This window comes from Paramisgurnus dabryanus, chromosome 14 (assembly GCF_030506205.2).
Source record: "Paramisgurnus dabryanus chromosome 14, PD_genome_1.1, whole genome shotgun sequence".
NCBI classification, from domain to species: Eukaryota; Metazoa; Chordata; class Actinopteri; order Cypriniformes; family Cobitidae; genus Paramisgurnus; species Paramisgurnus dabryanus.
The window spans coordinates 20,868,326-20,895,371 of record NC_133350.1 but is presented as its reverse complement, the minus strand read 5'-3'; the positions used below and the strand labels follow the sequence as shown (position 1 = coordinate 20,895,371).

The window sequence follows — 27,046 nt, the reverse complement described above, 5'->3', positions numbered from 1 at the left end:
TACCCTATTTTGTTACAAACCTGTAGAAATTTATTTGTTCTGATGAACATAAATGAAGATATTTTTGGGACTGTTTGTAACCAAACCGATCAGAGACCCCATTGACTTCCATAGTAGGAAAAATAATTCTATGGAAACCAATGGGGTCTCTGACCAGTTTGGTTACAAATATTCCTCAAAATATCTTCCTCTGTGTTCACCAGAACAAAGAAATTAATACAGGTTTCTAACAACATGAAAGTGAGTAAATGTTGACAGAATTTTCATTTTTGGGTGAACTATCCCTTTAAGAAAAAAACTCAACACAATTTTAATACAAGGAATCAACTATCTCAGAATTGCAACTTTTTTTCTTTCCATTTCATCCACAGCTCACAGCTCAATTCCTTGTTAAGGAGACAAAGCGAGTCATTTAAATCGATCTTAAAGTGTTTCAATTACAGAATCCCAGGCTGCAATTCTATAAGAGCAAAATGGATTTTTCTGCCCATCTGTGCTATATGGCCAAACCATGAGACCTGAATATAAAGCACTGACTGGATAACAAAATCAACCATCTGAGAGCGCTTTCGGCCAACGTTTCTCTTCAGCTTTGTTATAAAACATATCCATCGTTGTCCTTTATGACTGGATGCAATAACGGGCCGCAGAAATCCATGAGGCAAGCTGCTTTGTGAAGTTTTACAGTAAAAGGCAATCCTTTCTACAACCATACCTCCTAAATCTCAAGGACAGCAAAAGGTCAGCAAACTGGCAGATTTATTCCTCAGGCAAGTTTTTTTTTTTTTTACTTTTACCTGACCTTGCAAAGTGCTGCATTTTCCTCTGTGAATCTCAGGTAACACTTATCTTAATTTTAACCCAAACCGGTCCAGGGTGTGTCCAGTTTTTCTTTCACACCAGAAAACACTGAACTGCAATGCATAATCAATGAATAGCCCCAACTCCGACAACACGGATACAACAGCGGCACACCCCATCTACGAGCGCATCTCTCTTTTATGAACTAATAAATTTGTGGCTGTTATTTCTAAACGACACAATAAATAACCAATATTCCTGAAAAGATGACTTGACCTTACTGTCCAAAGAGAAAATTGTGCTTTTCCTGAAGGGCCGGTGATCAGTTTCACGCTAAACTCAAACGGCAGTTTCCCAAAGTGGCAATTACCGTTCTGACATCCATTCGAAAGATTTATGGAAAAAGCGGCCACAATCGTTTCCAAACGTCAATTGAACAATTACAACGATGTATGAAGAAAGAAGGGCTCAAAAAAGCTTTTTCAACATTAATAGCAGTTTACATAATGAGACCGATACCGAATACCCACCAAACAATGACAGCCAGCTATTACTTTGATCGGTCTAGTGTTTATACAGTGAGTCAGTTTTATCCTATAGGTATACAGCTTTAACTCATCAAATATTTTTTACAAAATACCGGCACTAATTTTGATGATTACATTCACTTCCATCATATAGACACACACACATTCAATGACCTCTGAAACGTCAGGACAAGAGAATATTTTAACAAGATGCTAACTCCACAGTCTAATCCATCAACACACTTGTATTTGACACGCTGAAGGAAGAGCTTGAAATAGGCAATTATTGAACCACCTCCTCCATTTACACCCGACCGCTGTCGACCGCACCGCACCCATCCCCTCCACACTTCACCTTCTAATGGCACGTAAGTTTGTGTGGATACGTGTGCTGTGACGTGTCACCATCGGGTCCAACATAGGAAGAGACATTCAGACCGATACAGGTAGATCAATTTGATTGAGACTTGTAGAGAGCGAATGAGAGAGAGAGAGAGAGAGAGAGAGAGAGAGAGAGAGAGAGAGAGAGAAAGTGAAAAAAAGAGAAAGAAACAGAGCTATGAGCGCGTCCAGGTCTGTTGCTCGAGGCACTTGATCTGGTCCGGGTGTCCTCTCGGATCGCCTGACAGATAATCCATCATATGTTTCAATGTGCTGACAGGGATGGATTACAGAAAACGTTTGCGATCGCGCACAAGGACTCACATTTAGACACATATACCTATTCTATAACTAACTAAACAGTACTTTAATGTCTTTGTTATTTTTTTATTTTCTAACAAAAAATCGAGATGTTGTGAAACAACATATCACAATTTGATTTGAAAATACTATTAAATAATGGAGGGTTAAAAAACAGACAATGTTTTATTGAAATAGTTTATTTTTAATCATTTAAGGCTAATTTTAAATAATCACTGACCTTGAAAAAAACATATATGATTAGAAAAAGAGGTAATTTCATGTATAAATTGTTTTATCACAATAAAGAAATGACACCATATTGAAAGAACTTATGCAGATTTTAAAACCTCTTTAGGAGACAGGCAAAGTAAAAACCACACACTCTCATAAATGTTTAACATGTATATTAATGTAAAAACTCTTAAAAAAAGGATTTCAAGTGAAATGCTGAAATACATTACACTGCATATGGGTATCACTGATGCATTATATCAGTATTGCATTTACTGTTGAATAACAAACAGATATTAAGGCAGTAATATTGCAGAAGGCGAACCATAACCCAGTAGTTTTATATCTGTAGTTTTAAATCTTATAGCCGTATCCATATAAAAAAAAAAACAATAGATTGGGACGGTGATGCCATATGGAGATGAACAACTCAATATCAGATTTAAGTCATATTTCACAGTTGCAATCGTATAAAAGATTAACAGGACAATTTCACTCCTGTCTTGTATGGTTTACTCGAGGTGATACAGATTTCCTATCTGCATTATTATGGAATGCAATTAAACTAGTATATTTACATTTTACCCACAGGTAAATATGTAATTACAATCAATAAATGAATAATCAGTCAAAAGGCTTGAAGTAAGGCAATGAATGTAAATGCATTATTTCCTTTGCCAACCAGGAAAAATTTTGTGAGCACGATTCCTGAGACTGTCCCGTATTCGAGACCCTGTCATTTTTCCCAACGTATTTAAACTAGGTGTTATTTTTTATAAAATATAAATAAGTTGGGACTTGTGTAAGTACAGTACGTCCTGTATAAATTAATTTTACAAAGGCTTGATGTGTAGATATGATTCAGAAGACAGGTGAGGTAAGTGGCTTCAACACAGAGTAAGTGTGTGAATGATGTGTGTAAAGCTTTGTTAGTGAAAAATGATTTTATATTTTAGTCTTTGTGATGATGGCCACAGCTCTCACAGCTGTGTATTTTGCATTTGCGTACACATTTACTACTTGGCAATGGCTGCGACAGCTTTCTTGGCTGCATCATCCAGGTCAGTGGCAGAGGTGATGGGCAGTCCGCTCTCAGACAGGATACGCTTTGCCTCTTGAACGTTGGTGCCTGCGTGTACACACAAATAAAATTAAATATCAAACCTTATGACTATTTTAACTACATATTTACACACACAAACTATGAGATCTTGCCAGAAAATAAAGGTTTTTGTTCTGTCTAAAGGTTGTGAGTTTGGGGACAGAGTAGTCTCTGCTGGTTTAAGGAGGCAGTGGCGTTGAAAATGCTTTGTTTTATTGGTTGACAAGAACAGGAAGTGATCCATTGGCTGATGGGGAATGGGGTTATTTGTTCCATTGGTTGGAAATGAGAAGGCTCCATTACCTGGCAGGGGGAATGTGTCGGTGCCAGCTGCTGAGGTACCGACTGAGCGAACACTGTATCATTTAGTTAGGGCAGGCCTTCTGATCTCTACAGTGACTCTGAATGTCAGTGAACTGCGGCCCCCTGACACAAGGCCGGGGCCTGGGGCCAACACAATAAAACGAATCAGAAATACACTCCAGAGGGGTCAAAGGATTAAAGTGGATTAGGGAGAAAAAGAAAACGGAGACGTATGAGGAAAGGGACTGGACGATGAGTGAGTGAGTGAGTGAGTGAGAAGAGAGAGAGAGCAGATGTTGATAACAGAGGTGCTGATTTCACAGGTGAGAAGAAAAGAGCAGCACATCGCTTCAGCACCCACCCATCCAAAACACGTGTGCGTGCATGAAAAAAAACGTAATTTTGCCAAACATTTCATTTATTTAAATAATTTAGTTAATTTAAAAGTTTTTTTATGCATTGCATTTTTTCATTTTGTAGAAATCAAAAGGAACAGAAACGCTAAATTATGCAAACCAGTCTCAAATCTTTGTTACCCAGTATATGTAACCCAGTCTGTGTACATCCAGCTAAAGTCATTGTTTTGTTTATTATGCATAAAATCCATCTTACATAATGTAAAGAACATCCTGTGAAAAATAACCTTGATATTTTTAATATTGACTAAGCAAGTCCAAATCAAAGATCAAAGAAATTAATGTAAAATCAATGACTGAAATCACCTATTGATGCTCAATGATCTTAAAGAGTAACTAAACCCTAAACCAACTTTTTTTAGTTAATGATCTGTAAGAATGATGCTTTATTAGTGCTGTTTGTTGATTTTAGTCAGTTTTTTGACATTTGGATATAAAGTATTTCAATAATACAATATATGGTGTAAAAACGTCGGAGTGCTGCCCTCTTCAGGTTAAACGGTGGCTACTGCAGTTGAATTTTCCTATTGGATGTTGGGTCCAAAAAATGACTCGTGACGTAAGCAGGTTCAAGCTCACCACGCCCTTGTTACGATCTCACCACACACTTACTTCGTCCCCTCTATCTCCGTTGGGGTCTGCCCACTTTTCTTGCAATTTTCAAATATTGCCAGTGGGCGGAGTCAGGCTCTGACCAGGGGTTTAGTTACTCTTTAAAATGAGATTGAAACTTAAGCCTGGAGAGACACACATGTGTTTTAGTACATACATAAAAGTTATATATGAAATGAGTTACAGACAAAATCAGTATTGTATCAGGTCGGTATTAAAACGTCAATTTTATGCAAAATCCAATATCCACAGTGCTATTCTGTCATCTTTTCCCTTTTTTCCCAAAACGCAATAAACACCAGTCCTCCTTCTCTGCCAAATGCAATAAATCCGCTCAACCAATCACAGTGCACCATTCCACGCATTGTAAACAACAATGGCAGCGCGTTGAATACACACAGACTCCTAGTTTTCCCTCATCTACTTTGTACTTTGCGATCAACAAACAAACAATAACAAAACAATACTTTGATGGCATTGATAAACCTGTGGTGGTTTTCTGTGGCGGGGAAGAAACGTAAGCCATCAAAATCTAATAATTTACGCGAGAGGCACACGGGCGAAGAAAAAATGGCGGCTGTTGCTTGTTCTCCCGACAGCATCAAGCTTCTGTCATGCCAACACATTGACCCCAGGGTATCTTATAAAAAAACTTTCCATTATTTTAATTGAAGTCAACAAAAATCGAGCAGGACCAAAATATTTTACAGCTGATCGCTGTCAAAAAAGTTCAGCAGCGACTTCCCAAAGACGACAGCGGCAATGACAGTGTTCTTAAAGGTGACATAGAATGATTGAACGGGGTATTTATCCTTGTTCTGTGATGTGAAATGTAGACAAAATTTATTTTTGGGGGTCTGTAATGCCTTAGAAGCTTCCTAAAAACCTCTCTCAGATAGCTCTATTAGGGTGGGGGATTTTAAACAAGTGGTTTTGCACCTATTTGTCTCCCCCTACTGGCTCAACTTGCAATCTCATTACTGATTGGCTGACTTTGCTGCCACTCAAAAAATGTAGCCAATTATTTTAATGTGGAGGGGCAGTGAGATGCCTATGATGTCATAAGCATCAGTTTTTCAGATTGGGCCGTTTTCTGGCTGACATTTTTTTTAAAGAGGAATTTCTATGAGACTGAGATGTTTAGCATGTTTAGCACTTTTTGTATGTTTGTGAATGCGGGTAGACTACCATTATTTAACAAAGACAAGGTAAAAATGTTTTTTCATTCTCTGTCCCCTTTAATATGACAAAGTAAGTGTTTTGATTAATGCCATTAATGTTCATTTTTTATCAGTGTATACCACTAGTCAACTAAATGAATATAACATGGCAAAGATGAATGCACATTTATATATTGATTCAATAGATTTATAGCATTTTGAAAAAAAAAACTAGAAAAAAATATCCTTTTTTATAATAAATCTTTGAAAATCAAATTATGGATTTTAATTTTTTATGTTTTTTAACCTAAAGATGCTATGTGAAAGTTTGTAACAGAAAATAGTGGTTTTCATCTTTGTATAGAAAACACATCTTTACCCAAATGAGTCAAAATGGATTTATTGCATTTTGAAACCAAACTCTTCATATGACGTATCATAAAGTAGTGCGTACTTCCTACATGTTTAAATGTTCCTATATTTATCTGTGCAACCTTGCGTGTTGTTTTTCTGTAGTGTAATTATGATAATACTCTTCCTAAATCAATAGCAGTTTCATGAGGAATTCAATTACCAGTAACACTTAACTACTGATATTTCAGCACTTTTGTCTGCTCGCACAATAGCTCAATTCACATCTTCCACATTTGGCAGCACAAAACAATCAATTATATAATTTCATTAGCAGAGGATTGGGCGAGCGGAGGTGTGTGCTGGGAGTATAGAGTATCCACCGACCGTCGATGTTAAACAACATTGCATTGTGTAAAGATACAGAGGGCACGAACGTAACTGACAGCCTTAAAAAACACTTTTATCTTCTATTTTGGTCTGCACTGATAAAACAACTCTCGTTACATTTACAACACATGTTTGTAAGGTAAACACATCGTCCTATGCAGTAACATCTACAGTACAGTCCTAAGGGCTGTGCATTGTAAATCATGGCGATATAAAAAAAACTAAATAAGTGTATTTCCTGCAGCTCTGCTGGTATAGCATTGCAAAAGGTCATGGGTTCAATCCTAGGGAACACACATATAGATTAAACACATAGCTTGTAATGCACAACAAGTCATTTTGGATTAAAGCATCTGTCAAATGCATAAAAATAAAAAGTGTACATTCATGACAGAGGCAAGTGATGGTATTATGATGTACTGTATGTGATTATATTATCTCTCACACACACAAATACACTGTGTTGTCCCACATTTACACAAAAGTCTGTACTCATCCACCACCACTAGGTGCTGCTAGAGACCAACTTAAGACAAAAAGTATGACGGTGAATTAAGATAAACCTCTAAACTAAGATTATAGACATAAACAGTGACTTAGGTTTAAACACATAAATCCTCATTACAGAACTGACGAGATATAATTTCAAACATATGTTATATACAGGCAATGTGATTTGTCTAAGAAAAAAACTAATTTTATAACCAAGTTAAAAGGTTTTGAAAATCTCAGACTCATAGTAGATAGAAATATGATAAAATAAATGCCAAAACATTTACACAAATACATATTTTTCTTTTAATACTTGCACGACTTTCTTCTATACCTTTGATATTTTTATGATCAAATCATCAAATCTCATTTTATAAAGTTATTTCATGCAGAAATATACAGTACATATATATTCCAAACAGCTTAGCAAGTTTGCCTACTGCAGATTTATCATTTAATTCAAAGCAAACGATTGTTAAGCTGTCTTACACACGAGACCAGCAGGACATCTGACCAACCTATGTCACTGACAGTCTGATTTGTCTACTATATACACTACACTACATACTACCTATGCAAATAGTTATAATCTATCCTGGGACCCATCAACATATTTTTAAATGGAAATATGAGAAAAATACATATTTTAACACTTTCATAATTAAGAAGTTTTTGTTTTCCATGTCCTTTTATTAATGAAATGTAAGTTTATTGAAATATCAAAATAATTTATGGTATATGACAGTGATGAGGTTACATAAGGGCCAGGGTGGCACTGGCCCACTCAGATTGACGGCTGGCCCACCCAGTCAGAAAAGACACAAAATAAAAGAAAAAAAGATGCATAAATTATAATAATTGTTTTAATAATAATTGCTCAAATATAAATCATTCAGAAATAAATAACTATTATTTATACAGAAAGGTTATCATTTGCATGTGTTTCTAAACCTTGCAAATGATAACTTTAAAGCCATTTTAAACAATTTGAAGATGTTAAAGTGAGCTGTTTTCTGTGCGTGCAGACGCACACACATACTCAATTGAACATACTCACAAGCGCATGCGCGAAGAAGCGTGTTTCAAAAAGCAGGCAAACACAAAATCTCCTAGTGCTTGACAGGACATATACACCCAAAATTATCTCGAAATACCAGCTTGGCAAGTATGTGTCGTTTATGATTATCATACAACAGAAGACAAAAGGAAAATCTCTTCTGTAGCTTTTAAAAGATTAATTATATTTAATTTATACAATGAAGAAGACAGTGTTATTATTCGATTCGATTTCTGTTCCTAAATACTACTGTAAGACCTAACTTTGTTTTTCATATAATTTCATGATTTGCCCTCTTTGCTGATCCGAAAATTATTTGATCCATGACTCAAAAAACATAATGTAATCCGTTTAACCACTACTATATTGTTAAATTATGTAATGACAAAGTAAGCATTGAGGTCCCCCTATTTCACCAAGGTCCACTCAGTTTAAAATTTCTGGCCTCACCACTTAGTCAGTCATTTAATGGACTAAACTGTTATTTGTGTCATCCACCACAATAGCAAAGCAACTTTGCGCGACCCACCCCAAGCCACAGTTCGAAAACCCCTGCAGTAGAGGCCCTGATCATCAAAAACGTGGAGTCCTGTATTGTATGTAGAAGGACATGTACACAAGTCATTTGTATACAAGGCTAAAGTCGTTGCTGGTAAGGTGAGAATCGCGAAGGGTCTTGGGTAAGGGAGGGGCTAGAATCAATAGGCCGCTAATATAAGTAAACTCTAAGCTGGGAACCATCTTATAGCGATCTGTCAGACATGATCAGCCACAGACAGAGAGAAAGAGAAGACGATCGATCCGTAAGCAGCGCGCTGCCTCTTTCACCTATTACTGAGAGCTCTCAGACCACTGTGGCTAATTCAGTTTTATCCAGAGAGGGCAGGCGAATCTGAACCTCTGTTCCTTTAAGATGTTTTCATTTGGATGGAAAAAGTGAAATTTCAGTATCAGTAATTACTTTTGCACTATGTAAGGAATTCTTCATCTGGAAAAATACCGCAATCTTTGCTCAACAATACAAATTATTCTGATGGTTGAATAGTCTCTATTGGCCAAAAGCAATTTTCAACTTACAAAAGAAGTTCACGATCAACAAATGAAAGACGTACTGTGGAAACAACAGATCAATGAGTGACCAAACCTAAATCAAATTGGCCCAGGGCCATCGGACAATCCATAATGCTGAACCCTGATAATAAACAGTCAACGTGATAGTTTATGATTTACTGTTTTCTACACAAAATCATCCTACATAATGTAAAGACAATTTTTTCTTCACATACTATATTTATATTTATTTATTTATATATATATATACTATACTATATTTAAGCAGTCATGAGAAGGACAGGACAAATAAGGGGCAGAAAACTAATGGAGTGGAGGATATGTCTCTCACCCGGGCAAAACGACTCAGCTGTTTTCTGCCAATTATCCTAATGGCCAGATGGGAGTAGGCCGAGGCCCGGTGTCACACGAGCGAGTAGCATTAGCATACACAGGTGAGAGGTCCTGCAATCAACGCCAGGACCCTCTGCTCCTCTCACTGCCACTAACAACTGCTGCAGCGTGACGCGCTTGCTAACCAAACCCAACGTGCTCATCGCTTCACAAACTCCGGTTTTCAGGTTTTGAGAATAGCAGTTTTTTAAGTTAGATTGGCTGAAGTTGCAAACTGATAAACCTTGAAAATGTGATGTAACACTCACCCTCAAGCCTGACCACCAGTGGAACCTTGAGCTCCAGTTCTCTGCAGGCCTTGGTGATGCCGTTAGCAATAATAGCACAGTTGACAATCCCTCCAAAAATATTTACCAAAATGGCCTCTACCTGTAAGTAGGAAAGAAAAAAAACTGTGTAAAAACAATGCTTTATTTTCGTGAAAAGTGTTGTGACTACTGGAAAATATTTTTAAAAAATCATATTACAAAAAAATCAGATAGACAGACAGACAGGTAGATAGACAGACAGACAGGCAGGCAGGCAGGCAGACAGGCAAACACAAAGATAGGTAGGTAGGTAGGTATAGATAGACAGACAAACAGGCAGGCAGATAGATGAAAAAACAGACCGAAAAAATAGACAGACAGGTAAACAGACAAGCAGACAGACAGACAGGTAGATAGACAGGTAGACAGACAGGCAAACACAAAGGTAGGTAGGTAGGTAGGTATAGACAGACAGGCAGGCAGGCAGGCAGGCAGACAGACAGACAGACAGACATACAGACAGACAAATAAACAGACAGGCAGGCAAACAGACAGACAGGCAGGTAGACAAACTTAAAGGCAGAAAGATGAAAAGAAAGACAGACAAACAGACATACAGACAAACATGAAGGCAGGCAAACAGACAGACAGATGAAAAGACAGACAGACAGACACACAGACAGACAGACAGATGAATAGACAGATAGACAGACAGACAGACAGGCAAACAGACAGACAGACAGGTGAATAGACAGACAGGCAGGCAGGCAAACAGACAGACAGGCAGATAGATAGAAAGACAGACAGGTAGACAAACTTACAGGCAGAAAGATGAAAAGAAAGACAGACATACAGACAAACAGGAAGGCAGGCAAACAGACAGACAGATGAAAAGACAGACAGACAGACAGACAGACAGACAGACAGACACACAGACAGGCAGGCAGGCAAACACACAGACAGACAGGCAGACATATGAATAGACAGACAGACAGACAGACAGACAGACAGACAGACAGATGAATAGACAGACAGGCAGGCAAACAGACAGACAAATAGACAGATTGACAGACAGGCAGGTAAATAGACAGGCAGACAGACAGACAGACAAATAGATAGATTGACAGACAGACAGCCAGGTAGATAGACAGGCAGACAGCCAGACAGGCAGGCAGGCAGACAGACAGACAGACAGACAGACAGACAAACTAACAGGAAGACAGATGAAAATACAGACATACAAACAGACAGAAACATGAACAGACAGACAGACAGACAGACAGACAGACAGACAGACAGACAGACAGACAGACAGGTAGACAAATTTACAGGCAGACAGATGAAAAGACAGACAGATGAATAGATGGACAGACAAACAAACAGGCAGGCAGGCAAACAGACAGATGAATAGACAGACAAACAGGCAGGCAGGCAGGCAAACAGACAGACAGATGAATAGACAGATAGACAAGACAGACAGACAAACAGACAGACAGATGAATAGACAGATAGACAGACAGACATACAAACAGACAGACAGATGATTAGACAGATAGACAGACAGGCAAACAGACAGACAGGCAAGCAAGGCAAGCAAACAGACAGACAGACAGATGAATAGGGAGACAGACAGACAGACAGACAGACAGACAGAAAGGCAAACAGACAGACAGACAGACAGGCAAGCAGGCAGACTGATGAATATACAGATAGACAGGCAGGCAAACAGACAGACAGATAAGTAGATGAATGAATGAATAAATGAATGAATGAATGACTGAATGAATGAATGGATTTTCCAATCATTTGTAAACACTCAAATAAAAAAATCACATTACAGTGGAATTGTTGATGAAATACTTTTAAAATTTCCATGACATTTAAAGATTTGATTCAATCCCATGACTTTTCCAGTGCTGGAAAAGAAAATGTTTGACTTTCCTTATACTTTTAAAAAGCCGATGGGAACCCTAAACCTCCTACAGTATCAAACAGGATATTATCACCCGTGTACAACAAACCTTCACAGGACTGAATAATAGATCTGAGGTGCTTGTGAAGTATGGTATTTATTTAGTCTTAAAATGAGAGGCTAGACAGTTGTGCTAACAATGCTATATAACAACCACAGTGCCTCAAAAGACACTAAGCAGATTATACTTCAAGCAACAATCATTTCCATAAATGTGTAGTAAAGATCAAAGGGATAATGTGATGTGCAAACACACAACGGCACACGTGTATACTGTAAGGTCACGCAGCTCATGAATATTGTACTCTTAAAAGGTAAGAATCTAAATTGGTGTCATTTTATTTCAGTCAAATTAGCAAGGCGACAGATCAGATTAATTTGGCGTGTTTACTCATAATCTATGCTAATCTGTGACAGTGACTGCTGGCTCCATTCTGTGTTAATGATGTTTACATGCTTACAGAGGAGATCAGAGAGATGCAGCCAGATTCGCCCGCAAACGCTCTTACCAGATTTACCAACTAGAAACTTTGGTATGATTGAAGGAAGAGAGAGAGACAGCAAGAAATAGATGAGAGAGCGAGCAGTGTGAGTGGAGAGACCAAGAGTGAGAAGTCCATCTAGTTCATAGATAAAGAGAAATATTCAAAAGATCACCCTACAAAGTGACAGACAAACAGTCAAAGATGGACAGAGGAAAGGGAAACAACAGAGTTTGACTGAAATGGCAAAAGCTAGAGGCCGACAGACAGGCAGACAATGTTTCCTCCAACAGGTACATGCCCACCTGGTCGAGCTGTCACATTTTTATTCTGGCGACAGCATCCACATCTATACATCCTGAGCTATCACACAGTACATAGTGTTTCATTGTCACCTGCAATATAAATAGATCCAAAATAAAAGTAGGGGAAGAGGTATGACTCTGGTGTTCCTTACAGATTGAAGGCTCCCAGTGCTAGTTTCTAATACCTAACCATGAAACTGCTCATTCTGATGAAATTCGAATAAAAAAGCTGATGAGTGAAGGCTCTGTTAGTGAGAGAAAGAGAGAGAGAGAGAGAGAGAGAGAGAGAGAGAGAGACCAGCTGTTGACAGTGGGCCTAGCAGGCACTAACATGACTGCAGCATGTGCACATCTGTTTCATCATCTCTTCTCAACCTTAGCAGGACACAGAGGGAAAAACATGATGTGTAGAGGCACAGATCTGGAACATTGCTCAGCCTAAGGGAGTAATACTCGACCCAAACCTTTCCTTTCAGAGCTCTGCTCAAACTGAGACATCTATCTCACACAAAACACACTGCTGTATGGATATGTGTATATTTGTGATTTGGAAAATTGTGGGAATTTGGGAAAAACAATTGAAACAAATCATGTTATAAGATAAAAATAAGATAAAATAAAATATTAACGTACGTTCCCCCTATGGATCAAACCCACAACCTGTATGCTGCAAATGCAATCCTCTACCAACTGAGCAAGGAACACTTATTTAAATACAATTTTTTTTAATTAAATGTACTATTTTAAGTCTATAAAATTAATTCAAAATATTTGTGTGTGTGGGTCAGGTTGTGTACACATAGTGAAAATTTAATTAGCTTACCATAAATTAATAAGTCATTTTTTTCACCATAACATAAAAACAATCATGCATGTGTGTGCAGCATTCAGCACATAATCCACACAGTCTTGAAAATGCTGTGCACCTCAAGATCTATAAACAGTCCACACACATTGACACACGGGGGCAGCACAGATCCAGGACACGACAGCACAGAGCCTTGCGTGTTCTCAACGGCACTGCATATTTTAAATTCGGCCTTTATGGTGCACAGTCATATTTCTTCCAGTCATGCGTTTCCTATTGACATCTATGTATATTAATGATACATGGGACATGATTTATGCTTTCTCGTACATGAGTAAATGCTGCTTTATAAAAATATGGTGCACTTCACTCAAACTGGCAGTGAGATTTAGAAAGAAAAAGAACAAGCGCAATGGAAACTGTCAGAGGTGCGAGATCTTATTTGGTATTTTTTTGGAAATAAACTTCTTTTACTGTGGGGATGTTAGACTGTGCAGTGCGCACCAGAAAAAGGCTAGCAGATTCTGAAGCTCATATTCAATGATTTGTGCTGTATTAATGGTGAGGTCGAGTAGAAGTAGCACAGCTTAATGAAATTAGTTTTTGATTTAGATGTTACATAAAAATTTATGTAAATATTATTCTATTCTATTCTATTCTATTCTATTCACTTTTACATTCAACCTTTAACTTTCATCACACCTTCCTACTTGTAATTTTTAATGTTTACTGTCAGTTGTGATAGTCATTGTTTGTCACTGTCCATGCACCTTGGTCTGCTAAGAATGTTCTGTTTTGGTCTAACCAACCCTACCTTACCCTAGTCTCCCTTACCCTAGTATAGTCAACCTCATTCCACACCATCCCACCCTACTGAACATTACCCTAGTCTCGTCGACCCTTCCCAGCCCTACCCTAGTCTAGTCTACCCTAGTCTAGTCGAGCCTTCCCTACCCTAGTCTAATCGACTCTACCCTAGTCCAGTCGACCCTACCCTTGTCAAGTCTAGTCTATTTTAGGCTAGTGGACCTAAACCATTATACACTAGTCTAGTCTAGACTATTTTAGGCTAGTGGACCCAAACTTACCCTAGTCTCCCCTATACTAGTAAATACAACCCCATCCCACACAATCCCACCCTACTGTATGCTACCCTAGTCTAGTTGACCCTACCCAACCCTACCCTAGTCTAATTTAGTCTTATGGACCCCACCCCACCTTACCCTAGTCTCCCCTACCCTAGTATAGTCCACCCCATGCCACACATCCCACCCTACGGTACGCTACCCTAGCCTAGTCTAGTCTAGTTTACCCTAGTCTAGTCTAATGGACCCCACCCCACCTTAGCCTAGTCTCCCTCACCCTAGTATAGTCAACCCCATCCCACACCATCCCACCCTACCTTACCCTACCCCACCCTACCCTTGTCTAATCAACCCTACCGTACCCTAGTCTAGTCTAGTCGACCCTAGCCAACCCTAGTCTAGTTGACCCTAGACTAGGGTAGTCGACCATACTCTATCCTAGTCTAGTGGATCGTACACTACCCTAACCTACCCTAGTCTAGTCTAGCCTAGCCGACCCTACTCTACCCTACCCTAGCCTAGTCAACCCTACCCTACCCTACCCTAGTCTAGCTGACCCTACCCTAGGGTAGTTGACCATACTCTATCTTAGTCTTGTGGATCGTACACTACCCTAACCTACCCTAGTCTAATCTAGTCTAGCCTAGCCGACCCTACTCTACCCTACCCTAGTCTAGTCAACCCTACCCTACCCAAGTCTAGTCGACCCTACCCAACCCTAGTCTAGTTGACCCTAGACTAGGGTAGTCGACCATACTCTATCCTAGTCTATTGGATCGTCCACTACCCTAACCTACTCTAGTCTAGTCTAGCCTAGCCAACCCTACTCTACCTTACCCTAGTATAGTCAAGCCCATCACCCACACCAATCCCACCCCTACCGTAGTCTAGTCTAATATAGGCGACTCTACCCCACCTTATTATATCAGGCTTATTTACATTGTCTGAAAACTACTACTAGTGTCCTTGCATCAGCTGTCAACTGAGATATCAAAACACTTTTTGCTTCAATTAGGTGTGTATAGCTGCAAAGATCCAATGCATGTGTTCATTGTTAAACGCAAGCTCAAATTAAATCAATTTACTACTGATTGAGCTAATGAATACCCAACTGAATCAATTATATCAATTACAATCTAATATATTTCCACGACGAAATTAAGTAACACAATACAGCAGCAACAAGAAGGCTCCAGGGCAAAGACATAACTGCACAAACACACATACAGCAGTAATATCATAGACCTTCAAAATCCGCTAACTAAACAATAAGGTCAGCTTTAAGAATTTTAATCATTTTCAATTATACATGCTCAAACTGAGGCTTTTATTCAGGTTTATGTATTTATATATAAATATATGTATATATACACATACATTCATTCTAGTCTAATTGAATCTCACATGCACCGATCAATCTAATATTTAGTATACTGGGACAAAACTGGGACACTTCACTGTTTGTTTCACTTGTCTGTGTCATCAGTCTATGTAGCACACTGTCCACATTTGGTTTTCTTTTTAATAAAGACATCAGCCTACTTTTTGACCTGGCTTTTCATCTCCATTCGCTTTGGAGTATCTTCGAAATGTTTATGGAACGATCTCTGCGACCCGAGACGGATGACTGTGTGCTTTGGCACCGCCGTCGGCTTTACGCAAATAGCTTGTAGACTGCGCCCACCAGATCCATTACATTATTGCCGGTCAGCCATTTGTTTCCCCCAACATCCTCTGTGATGCGTTTTATAGCCTTGGAACAATGATCACAAAAACAATAGGAGACAAAAGCAGCAATTTTCAGGGTACGTTTCAAAATAGGAAGCAAATCTCCATTAATATGGTGCCCAAAAGAGATGTTGGTGCCTTGCTATCAGTGCCAGGCTGCCTGGTGTGGTCGGGCGGTGCTGGCATTATCATCCGACCGCACATTGGCAGCAGTGCTACCAGAGAAAGAAGTGGCTACCCAGGGTTGACCAGCGCTAATCAATCTGAAGAAGTGCATCTGTCTTTTGTTCACGCCTAACAGATTGTGTTAAAAGAGTGAAAGCGTTTCTCTGAGCGTGGCCTATTAGCTTATTGTTCTTCTTTATCTGCAAAACGCAGGCTTTGCGTTTACCTTTCGTATTCTTGAACGGTACCCACCCTCCCAAACTTCATCTGGATTTCTTCACAAAACGTGAGGTCAAGGGTTAAAACCAAACATTTTTCAAATGAAGAGGGGCGGTTGACAGCAGTCATTAATTTGAAATGAGGAGCAGAGGGCAATTGTTTGTTTTTAACCATTAGAGTGGTAAAATAATGGCATTTATGTGGGTGTGTAGCCAGATAGTCAGATGGATATCCTGTGTAATGCTTTCTGTGCATTAAATATTAACGCACAAGTACAGGAAGGCTCCTCTTCATGTCGCTTTTAAAAATGAAGAGTCATCTTATCAGAGGATCTCCTTTTAAAATATGGACAGATCCTCCATCATGTGCCATTTAAATAACCTGGGCTCCATATCTTTGGGGTAGTCGCACAGGTATGAAAATCATATTTAAATATCTTTGTCAAAACTCTGGCAACATGTACGGTCGATGACAGCAAACCTAGTAGAGTTGATAAGAAAGTTAATATGCTTCTATTTCCCCCCTTTGATATCTCCGTATATTTGCTCTCTTCATTGGCACAATCTTATCAAATCTAGAGGCTATTTTTCCTTTCCGCTAATCCATTGCCAGTGGTTCTGCCGCTCCTCTGGAGCAAAGAGAAAGAAATCGAGAGAGAGGGAGAAAGACGTGGTTTGGTCCCAGGCTGTTATTGAGGCCTCAGATTGGGCCTGGCACAGGGGATAAGAGAGAAATAATTATCCAGCCTGCTGAAGCATGACAGCTTCTCTCTTCACCCAGAGTGAAGGAGATGAAGCATTATGTCAAAAAATCAGCTTGCAAAACACAGACACATCTTGACACCACCATTTCAAGTATCACTTCGTGTTAGGAGACCCTTGAGAACTGCCGGACGACTTTGCTTGATTGACGGCTTTGACGGAATTTTGCTTCTGGCTTGCGGCGGTTGCTGAATGCATATTATGTCAACCTGAGGGTCAGGGAGCTCTACTGGAGGTCACCAAGTCTATTAGACTTTAGATGAACTGCTTTCTGTTTTTATTCTTTACTAAATAATCACCACTATAAACAAGAGACAGATTTCCTACTGGAGTAAAAATGACATTAAAGGGGAGAGGGTTCAAGTCATTTCATCCATTCTGACTTATTAACTGTTTAAGAGTTGGATTCCTCATGCTAAACATAGATAAAGTGTTGAGCACGTCAGCTTCACCCACATCCGGTCTATTTATCCATTTTCGGATATCAGTGTGTGATGAGTGGTGACGCGTGGCCAAGTTTGCGACGGCAGGCACCGCCTACTTTAAGCTTCAAAAACGAACCTATGGGTGACGTCACAGACACTACCTCGATCTTTAATTACAGCCTATGGTAACAATCTTACTTAAAATTTATTTTATGGGCAATTTCAGTGCAGGAAGTACAGTGGAAGTCCTTATATGGGCACCTTAACCGGAACAGGGCATGCACACACCAACCAAGAGCTGACACAAAATCAATGGCACCAAAGAAGTGTGTTTTTGTTTGTGAGGTAAATTTAAGCTTGTTCAGCTTCCCAGCCTTATATATAGCTCTTTATAAGGGGTAGCTGTGTGTGTGTGTTTGTTTAATGCTGGGTTTTGTTGAAATGGGGCGGTCCCAACCATGTTATGAGTCACAGATGATAAGTAAAATTGCATCAAATGTCTGTGTTTTGGTTGGCAATCGATGTGTGAGTACATAATGTAAATGACACAAACATGTATGGAATCATAAGTTATCCAGAGTTAGTGGGATAACGTGTTGTGTTTGTTGCTTGCTCGTGACTCGCTCCGCCCGAGGCACACTTCCAGGAGCTTGGGCTTATTCGGAAAGAATCAGTACAGCTGATCCGTCTTTTAAACATTTGATAAAACTAAAGACTCTGGATATATGAAGGATGTACTACTACTCTATAGGTACTCAAGATTAACATGAGTTAAGCAAAAACAGTATGTGTTAAGTGAGCTTTGAAGTGTAAAAAAATTGGGTTCTGAAATGTACTCGGGTTAGTAATGTTTGTTTTAGTGTGAATTTTAAAGCTTGCTACCAAGCAGAGAGAAAAAAGGTCTGTGGGGGAAAAAAACTTACCAGAACAAGATTTAGAGAAAATAAAACACAAAACTTAAGTCTCTCAAAGCCTGTTGCTTTTTGCTTAAAAATACCAACTATCTGATATTTAAAGTCTCTGCTTATTATGTCAAAACTGACAAGAAATACTTTACAGACATTCTGACATTCTCAATTTCCACCAAAGAAAAGGATTTTCTCCATTGATACCAAAAACATTTGCACAAAGCTTCCACAACATTTCTTTCAGGTGGTCACTATTCAGTCTACATCCTGAGATCTCTCTGCCCTTGAGACACAACCCTCTACAATGTATCGCTTGAGCAAATATTCATTAGCTTTTCCCGTAACACGTGACATTTTCTCTTTGGCAAATCAACAGCGGCTCAGAGTTCACATTACGCTTACATCCATCTGTACCACGTGAGTTCCCGGTCAGGCGTGTCTACCCAACCCTCTCTCTCTCCATCTCTCTAGGTAAGAAAAGAAACCAATCAAAGCAGAAATGGATTTGCAGCCAGAGACTACAGACGTGGATGGAGGGGGTACAGCGTGTCCTAGTGAATTGAAACCAGCATTGGCCATATCCGCTCTTCAAGGTCTGCGTCTCTTGCGCCTTAGTGGTGGGGTTGTGAACTGTGACTGTGAGCGTTTCAGGTGGAAGAGCATCGTGATGAGCTAGACTGTCCTTTCAATGGGACGTCATTCAATTCCCTCACAACTCGCAGGACTCAATACCATCAATCGAGAAAAGGGTTCAGATTAGGTTTCACAAGGATCAGAACATTCTGAAAAACATATTACAAAAAAAAAAACACACAGATGTGCACATAAACTTATGAGTTGATATTAACTATTTCCCCGCCAGCATTTTTCATGAAAGTTTTTTTGTAAAACTTAGACGGGCATACAGCGGTTGCCCTAGGGCGATACTTCCGGGTTTTATAAGTTGTGGTATATATAGCGGTATTGTAAAATAGTGGTATTGCAGATTGACGAAATAACTCGTCAATGGCAGGGAAAGAGTTAATAACATGCCATGTATCAATACAGTAGGCCATTTTTTAAAGAAACAAAATGCAAGTCTTCACTATTTCAGTTTTTTAATATATAAAAACCCAAAACAGACCATAAATCCTTAATGTTTCAGCTTGTAACTACGGCATAGTTTGAGGCAGACAATTGAAGAATTAAAAGTATATTAAGCATTCTCATGTATTATCTGTCGGGCAGAAACCTTGTATGTTCACAGTATTTTTTGAATATTTAAACACTGTGTTGATAATGTGGTTATATATATAGACAGACAGGGGCATAGCCAGCATCTTAAAAGTGGGGGGACAGAGATATGGCTGTCAGTTGGCTATATATATGTAGATGTGTTTCTTGATGCAAGTACTGCAATGAAAGTTTACACCACTAATGGGAAGATATAAATCAGGGCACATTCACACTATCCAATCCAAACCAAACCATGCCCCAGCACGATTGCCCCCACCTTACTCCATCCAGCAAAAACATGTGCTCAAGGTATGAAAAGAAAAACAGAAAACTAAAAAACCGAATTAAAAATCACACGCTACCGCTCCGTACCAAAACAAATTGAGATGCCTTCACTGCCGACAACCTCACAGGACATAATCATAACCATCATGCAAACTCCAGGTTTGAAAAGAGGCTATATCTGTCACATCCAGATCATATCCTGATATTCCAACAATGACAAAATAAGAGAGGAACACAATTAAAGTGCAAGAGTGACATAAACAGCGAATATGCAGAAATGATACAATGACAGGCAGGTTAAAAATGTGAGCGAGTGAATGGTGAAGAAGTCGACACATGACAGTCACACAGATTTAATTTGCTCTTGTAAAGCTTTTCGTTCAGGCGCACACATGTCTACCAACACACACACACACGGTGCTGTGGCTGTTGACATCAGCAAACAACGGTGAGAACATTATTTATTAGAGAGAGAGATGTGCTATGAGTGACAGACAAACATAAATATCCTACAACCCCCTCAGAGGGGTTAATGTGTGCCGATCAGTGAGCGTCGAGTAAGGAAACAAGAGATGTTTAACAGACTGCACATGCACAACACGAACAATAGCACAGGAACACATACTGTATACTCAAAGATCCTTTAACACAGAGCGGAGATGTACCATTAACCTGGGATCCGACTACAGTATATATATAGATAGGTAGGTAGATAACAGACAGACACGGTCATGAATCTATACAGTGCATGGATTTTACTGGATTCAATAGAAAAGCTACATCATATCGAAGAGTTATTGGATGGGAATTTAAGTTACTTCTTTTGTAAATGGGATTTTACTGAACATATCCCATCTCATTAATTTGGTAGGGTTGGTTGCTGTACCTTACTATTTAGCTACACTAAATTTTAATTTCACCCTACAGAGATGTTTAAAGCTCTAATCCAAAAACTATTTCTGGGTAAAAATACACAGTAAAACTCCCAGTGTTAAATTAACACTGCTGGGAGCATATATGGTCCCACTCTACAGAGTGTTAAATTTACACTGAATCAGTGTTAAAGTTAATGAGGTAATGAAGTGATGATTAAGACATTAATGGTGAACACCTGCTGGTCATTCTGTGTCAAATTAACTTCATTTTAGAATTGTTCATGTCTCTAAGTTTTTATTTTATTTTTCTGGAGAAAGTAATACTAAAATAATGAAAAAGGTCAAAATATTAAATGCAATAGATATATAAAAACTGCAGTGTGTATGTATGAGTCTATCTTACAGAGTTTTAAAAAGTTACACTGAAGCAGAGTAAAAAGCTGCAATCTTTAACTTTTGCCTCTCTATCATCATCTCTGTTTGAAACCCAAACTTACAACTTTGTTGTAGAGCTATTTTGTAGACGATGATAAGTTTAACTTCTAAACAACTGTTGTCAGAAAAAATAAAAGTGCTCAACTATTCCAGCATCCACACATGTGATTTAGTAGACAAATCTTCTTTCTGATACGATGTAATCACAAGTCAAATGGATATTTATCACAAAAATTATCACAATAAATCTCCAGTTTGTGTTTTAGATTCATTTGAAGTCACCATTATTGTGATTAGTGTTTCCTTTAGTTAGGTGTTTGTCCCTTGACCTTCACTAAACTAACTCTCCAATATTAGCAATTGCAACAGTGTTTCAATAAAAGCACTTGTTTGTTGCTTGATGTAGAAAAAATCTTATCAACACACCTAAAATTGCTTGTTTTAAAAATATTAATATATGATATGATATGAAAAAGGTAAAGAAAAAAAGCATAAAAAATGTTTCTCTATGCAAATGACACAGTTTTGGATAAGGGTGCTTTGATTCTATAGTTTTTTTTTTTTTTTTTTTTTTTTTTAGAGAGACTTCATGACTTCGGATACAAATCTCAACAATGGTGACAGTAAATGGTAAGAAAGTTGCAAAACTGTGTCATGTTGCAATGCATGATGGGAGTTATGAAAGAGTTTTCTACAATCCTGGTACCCAGCATGCATTGCGGCATGAAGCTTTGTTGTTGATTGTCACCATGATTGTGTTTTATAGGGTGATTGTTGATGTCTCAGGGTGTCCGACTGAAACCACAGATTAGCTTTGTGTAAAAAAATTAACTTTTAAGGGTATGGATTTACAGCATAGGAACATCACAGGTTTGACTGAACATAAAAAAATGTAACTTACATTTAGTGTTTTTTTTAGTTTGAGATCAGTGAATCACAATATTTAACAATTACTGTAGCACACCAACAGTTTATAACTTCATCTGTGTCACCTCCAACAGATGTGTTTAATAAACACAATGAACAAAAGAAGGCCAACTCTAATCTTCAAGACTCAAGTGCCCAACTAATGGAAACACTAATCGGGACAATGGTGACTCACTTTATTAACCAGAAATACAGCTGTTGTATAGAGATTAAACTTATCATCCATGTAACTCTACAAGCAAGTTGTAACTTTAAGTTTCAAACACAGATGATGATAGAGAGGCAAAAGTTAAAGATGGCAGCTTTTTACTCTGCTTCAGTGTAACTTTTTAAAACTCTGTAAGATAGAATCATATATACACACAGCAGTTTTTATATATCTATTGCATTTAATATGTTGACCTTTTTCATTATTTTAGTATTACTTTCTCCAGAAAAATAAAATAAAAACTTAGAGACAGGAACAATTCTAAAATTAAGTTGATTTGACATGAAATGACCAGCAGGTGTTCACCATTAATGTCTTAATCATCACTTCATTACCTCATTAATTTTAACACTGATTCAGTGTAAATTTTACACCCTGTAGAGTGGGACCATATATGCTCCCAGCAGTGTTAATTTAACACTGGGAGTTTTACTGTGTAGGTAATTAAAAAAGTACATAAAAATATTTTTACTTTACCCACATTCATAATGGTAAGCTTATAATAATCATTAATAATTTGAGTTGTTAAATACAATTTTGCCATTTGAATTCAATGTGCATAAAAATAAGCACATAATATTCTGCAATTTCATGTTTTAAACAGAGATGGCGACAGAGGGGCAAGAATTACAAATTCGGCTTTAACGGGAGCGTGAAATCAAAATTGACCGTATTTATCTTCTTAACACAAATTCCTGGTCTAATCGTGCAAGAAACACTCATAAAGAGTAGTCCTCTACAGTTGACTGCAAAATCAATTCACAGATACAGTAAAATTTATCATGTACTCTTAACCATAACACCCTACATTACGGGGGTGGCACAGTGGCTCCGTGGGTAGCACTGTTGCCTCACAGCAAGACAGTCCGCGGTTTGAGCCCCGGCTAGGTCAGGTGGCATTTCTGTGTGGAGTTGGCATGTTTTCCCTGTGTCAACGTGGGTTTACCCCTGGTACTTCGGTTTCCTCCCACAGGTCAAAAACATGCAGGTTAGGTGAACTGGAGGTACCAAATAGCCCCTCCCTTTGGAATAACTTGTGTGGATCAACTTGGATGGATTAACCAGTTCTCGCCATGGATATAGCTGTAAAAGCTGGAATGGCATTAAGTAAGGGATAATGTAGAGGCAGCCGGTAGTTATCGGGAAATAAGCCCCGACAGTGTGATCAGGACCCGACGCGAAGCGGAGGGTCTTGTATCACACTGAAGGGGCTTATTTCCCGATAACTACCGGCTGCCTCTACATTATCCCGCTTATTACACGGCTACTTGTCACATAAGAAAAAAATCTGGACATGAATATGAATTTGAAACATTTTATTGGCATATTTGTTTTAAATTAACATTTTTATCCTTCCGCGAAACTTTGCACAGATGCATAAAATGATCGTAATACCTTATTAAGATCCTGTGCTTCATACTTGTCTGTCTCCATTTTTTTCTCTTTTAGCCAGTCTTTGAGAAGTTTTAATGCCCATTCTGTATTTTTTTGTGTGTTGGCTTCGTAGCTGTCATGCTCTATTTTGTCAAGTTCAGTCTCAGTAAGCTCTCTGTGTCTTGTCGTGGTTGTCCAGTGTTTGTCACAAGATGGCGCCAAACAAACAGTAATCTTTATTGGCGCGGAGCGATCTTACTCGTAAAAGTAGTACCGGCTATGCGTTATTATTTTGGAGCGGTTATTATTCGAAAAGAACGAACCTGCAAATGTCTCAACTGACCAATCAGAATCAAGCATTCCAGAGAGCCGTGTAATAAGAATAAATAATTTCTGTAGTTACCAATGTCAAACAAAGAAATCCAGTGGTCGCAAACAAGTTAAAACTAGTCGGTGCAAACAAATTCAACAAATCTACTGCAATCATTGAGTTTTGCGATGGCTAGAATGTGACTGTGCTTTGCTGCGAGCTAAAATTACTTTATTAAATAGAAGAAATGGATAATAAACACAGAATAGCACGCATAATCACCTCAGAGGCCTACCGTAACAAACCAACGGCGCATATGAAAGACTGACCCTCCTACTTTTGTCTACGATGCTCCGTGGCCAATCAAAATTAATTTATTCTAATGTATTCGCGCAGAAGGTCAATTATCCAAATGATTCAGGTTTCGGATGCTCCGGATCTAAGAAGCCAATGAGGCATCTAAAGGGCAGCTGTGCTTTTTTGCAAGGCAAATCGCCCTCTTTTAGTTACAGTTTAGAGACATGCTTCGGCCTTTGTAAAAACTGCACTCGCTAATGGCCGCACAACTGCTCTTTTTAACAACAGTCATAAACACCAGACTATTAAACATTAGCTGGCAGTGTCTATTGCCAAACAAAAATGGGAGCGACAATCAGTCATGTGCCATTAAAAATGTATCAAACAAGTTTGGAAAGTTTGAAATAGTTTACGGTACTTTTGCAATTATATTGTCTGGGTATTATATGTCTTGTCATTGACGTGAGATACTCAGTCTGTGAACTCAGCTGAAGTCTTTTTTTTATGATTTGCAGTACATCTGTCCATAAAAGCATCTTGTAAAGAAAAATCTATTTATCTATGTAAACACACATGCACTGTATTTGCAGTATGCATTCATGTCCATGATAAAAAAGCATAAGGAAGAGTCTGCACAGGGACCGAATAATTTACTTTTTAGCCACTGTTTAGCGTATGAGGCAATTTAGCCAGGATGAAATAACCCCCTAAGCATTTTAATCCAGATGGATGGAGTGCTACTTTGATTTGGCGCTTTGGTCCTCGGCGGAGCCCACTCTAAAAATAGGGCCTTTTAAGAAACTAATTTGTTATTCATCTATGAGAATCACTGTATCACTGCACTTATTAAAATACAACGACGGCTTTCTGCTACCTCTCCACCTAAACTAAATGAGTAATTTGAAAATTGATAGAATTTCTGTCTCTCTCCCTTACACACTTTTGGCCTCCCTCTCCTTTTTATCACTTCCCTTATTTCTCTCTCTTAGTCTATTGGACATTTACGTACCAAAATATCACCAATCAGTGTCAACGTCAATCATTTGCTTAACACTGGAGATGTGGAGAAAGAGAGAGAAAGAGAGCGAGACAATGAGCGAGTGAGTGAGTTTGAGAAACTATATGTGTTACAATGCTTAAGACTCTCTACATGTCCTAGCAGTTTGTTTCAGGACCGATTGGCTTTCGACAGACACTTAAGACCTGCAGACTACAGCGTCAATCTGCGTAGCTCAGAAGCCTATCAATTATCCATTGCAGCTTTTGTTCAGGTATTAAAAGGATCAAGTCTGACAGTTCAGGCTGAAACAAGCTGTGGCCCTCAATCCATGAGCCACTGAAGTTTTCACAATAAAGCCCAATTCCCTGTCCAATGGCCATTACACTCAACAATAGTGAGACACACTACAGGTTGGCACCATTGGTCGTGTAACTAAGGCTAGGTTAATAATACTACTGGAAAACTAAAGGAATCAGAGATTTAGAGTCCAGAATGACAACTTTTACAGTGTATTGGAGCAATGCTTATTGGTCTTTTCCAATCCAGGTGAATACTACTAAAAATGGCCGTCCAAAGACATGACAACCAATGCATGGCTTGCATGGAAAAAAAACTTGTTGATTTCTCACATTTTAGTGCATCGGAGTACCTCCTACCGCCACACCCATCTAACTTATCGAGCCATATTTCAATTCAGTCTTTCATTCTCACACACTTACACACAAACACACGGGCAACATTCCCATCAGCCGCAGACACAGGCAGCCGGCAAGGCGAAGAAAAGCCTTCCTAAAAGATGAGCTCCAGTGATTACGAGAGTGGACAGATTTCTAATTACTCTGTCAAACATCAATCCCGGCCGGCTGATGCAGACCTTCCAGCTGCTGATGGACAATGTAATCACTTCTGTACTTCCAAACAGAGGAGTCTCGGCACAGACAGGTCCTGACAGAAGTGTTGAAAAATTGGATATGTGAAAGCCTCAACTGATTCAGCCGTAAAAGAAAAAAATTCACATAAAATTGGGCTGCATTCAGAAGGATGATAAAATAGAGAGATGTGTTTACAAGATGTAGTTGAAGACCTTGAAATAAAACAGAATTGTATAAATGCTAATGGAAATTAACTTTTAGTGTCAAAATGGAGAGTTTACTCAAACAATGAAAATATCATTCACTTATTCTCACGTTGTTAAAATCTGTAATGGTTCGCGCCTGGCAGCCAAACACAATCTCATGGCAATACAAACTTTATTTTGAATTACAAGGTGGCAAATTCATATGAATTTGTACGTTTTAGTACAATCTGCTTTTGCCCCAGTGAAGTTAGGGTTATGGGTGGTGGTTTTACAAAAGGTATTGGTTATGACAATATTGAGCACTCCTATTACCATACATAGTCAAATATGCAACTCCTGATATGGC

General features: G+C 38.7%; 1 protein-coding gene across 1 annotated transcript in view; it reads right to left on the bottom strand.

Annotated features, from left to right (window-relative positions):
- Positions 1-2,209: 2,209 nt before the first annotated feature.
- Positions 2,210-27,046, bottom strand: part of suclg2 (succinate-CoA ligase GDP-forming subunit beta) — a 118,860-nt gene continuing 94,023 nt past the window's right edge. The window contains exons 10-11 of the mRNA XM_065241536.2: positions 9,839-9,959; positions 2,210-3,372 (exon numbers count right to left, since the gene is read on the bottom strand). Coding sequence (XP_065097608.1) covers positions 3,260-3,372; positions 9,839-9,959 — 234 coding nt within the window. The 3' untranslated portion in view covers positions 2,210-3,259. The remainder of the gene's footprint in view (positions 3,373-9,838; positions 9,960-27,046) is intronic.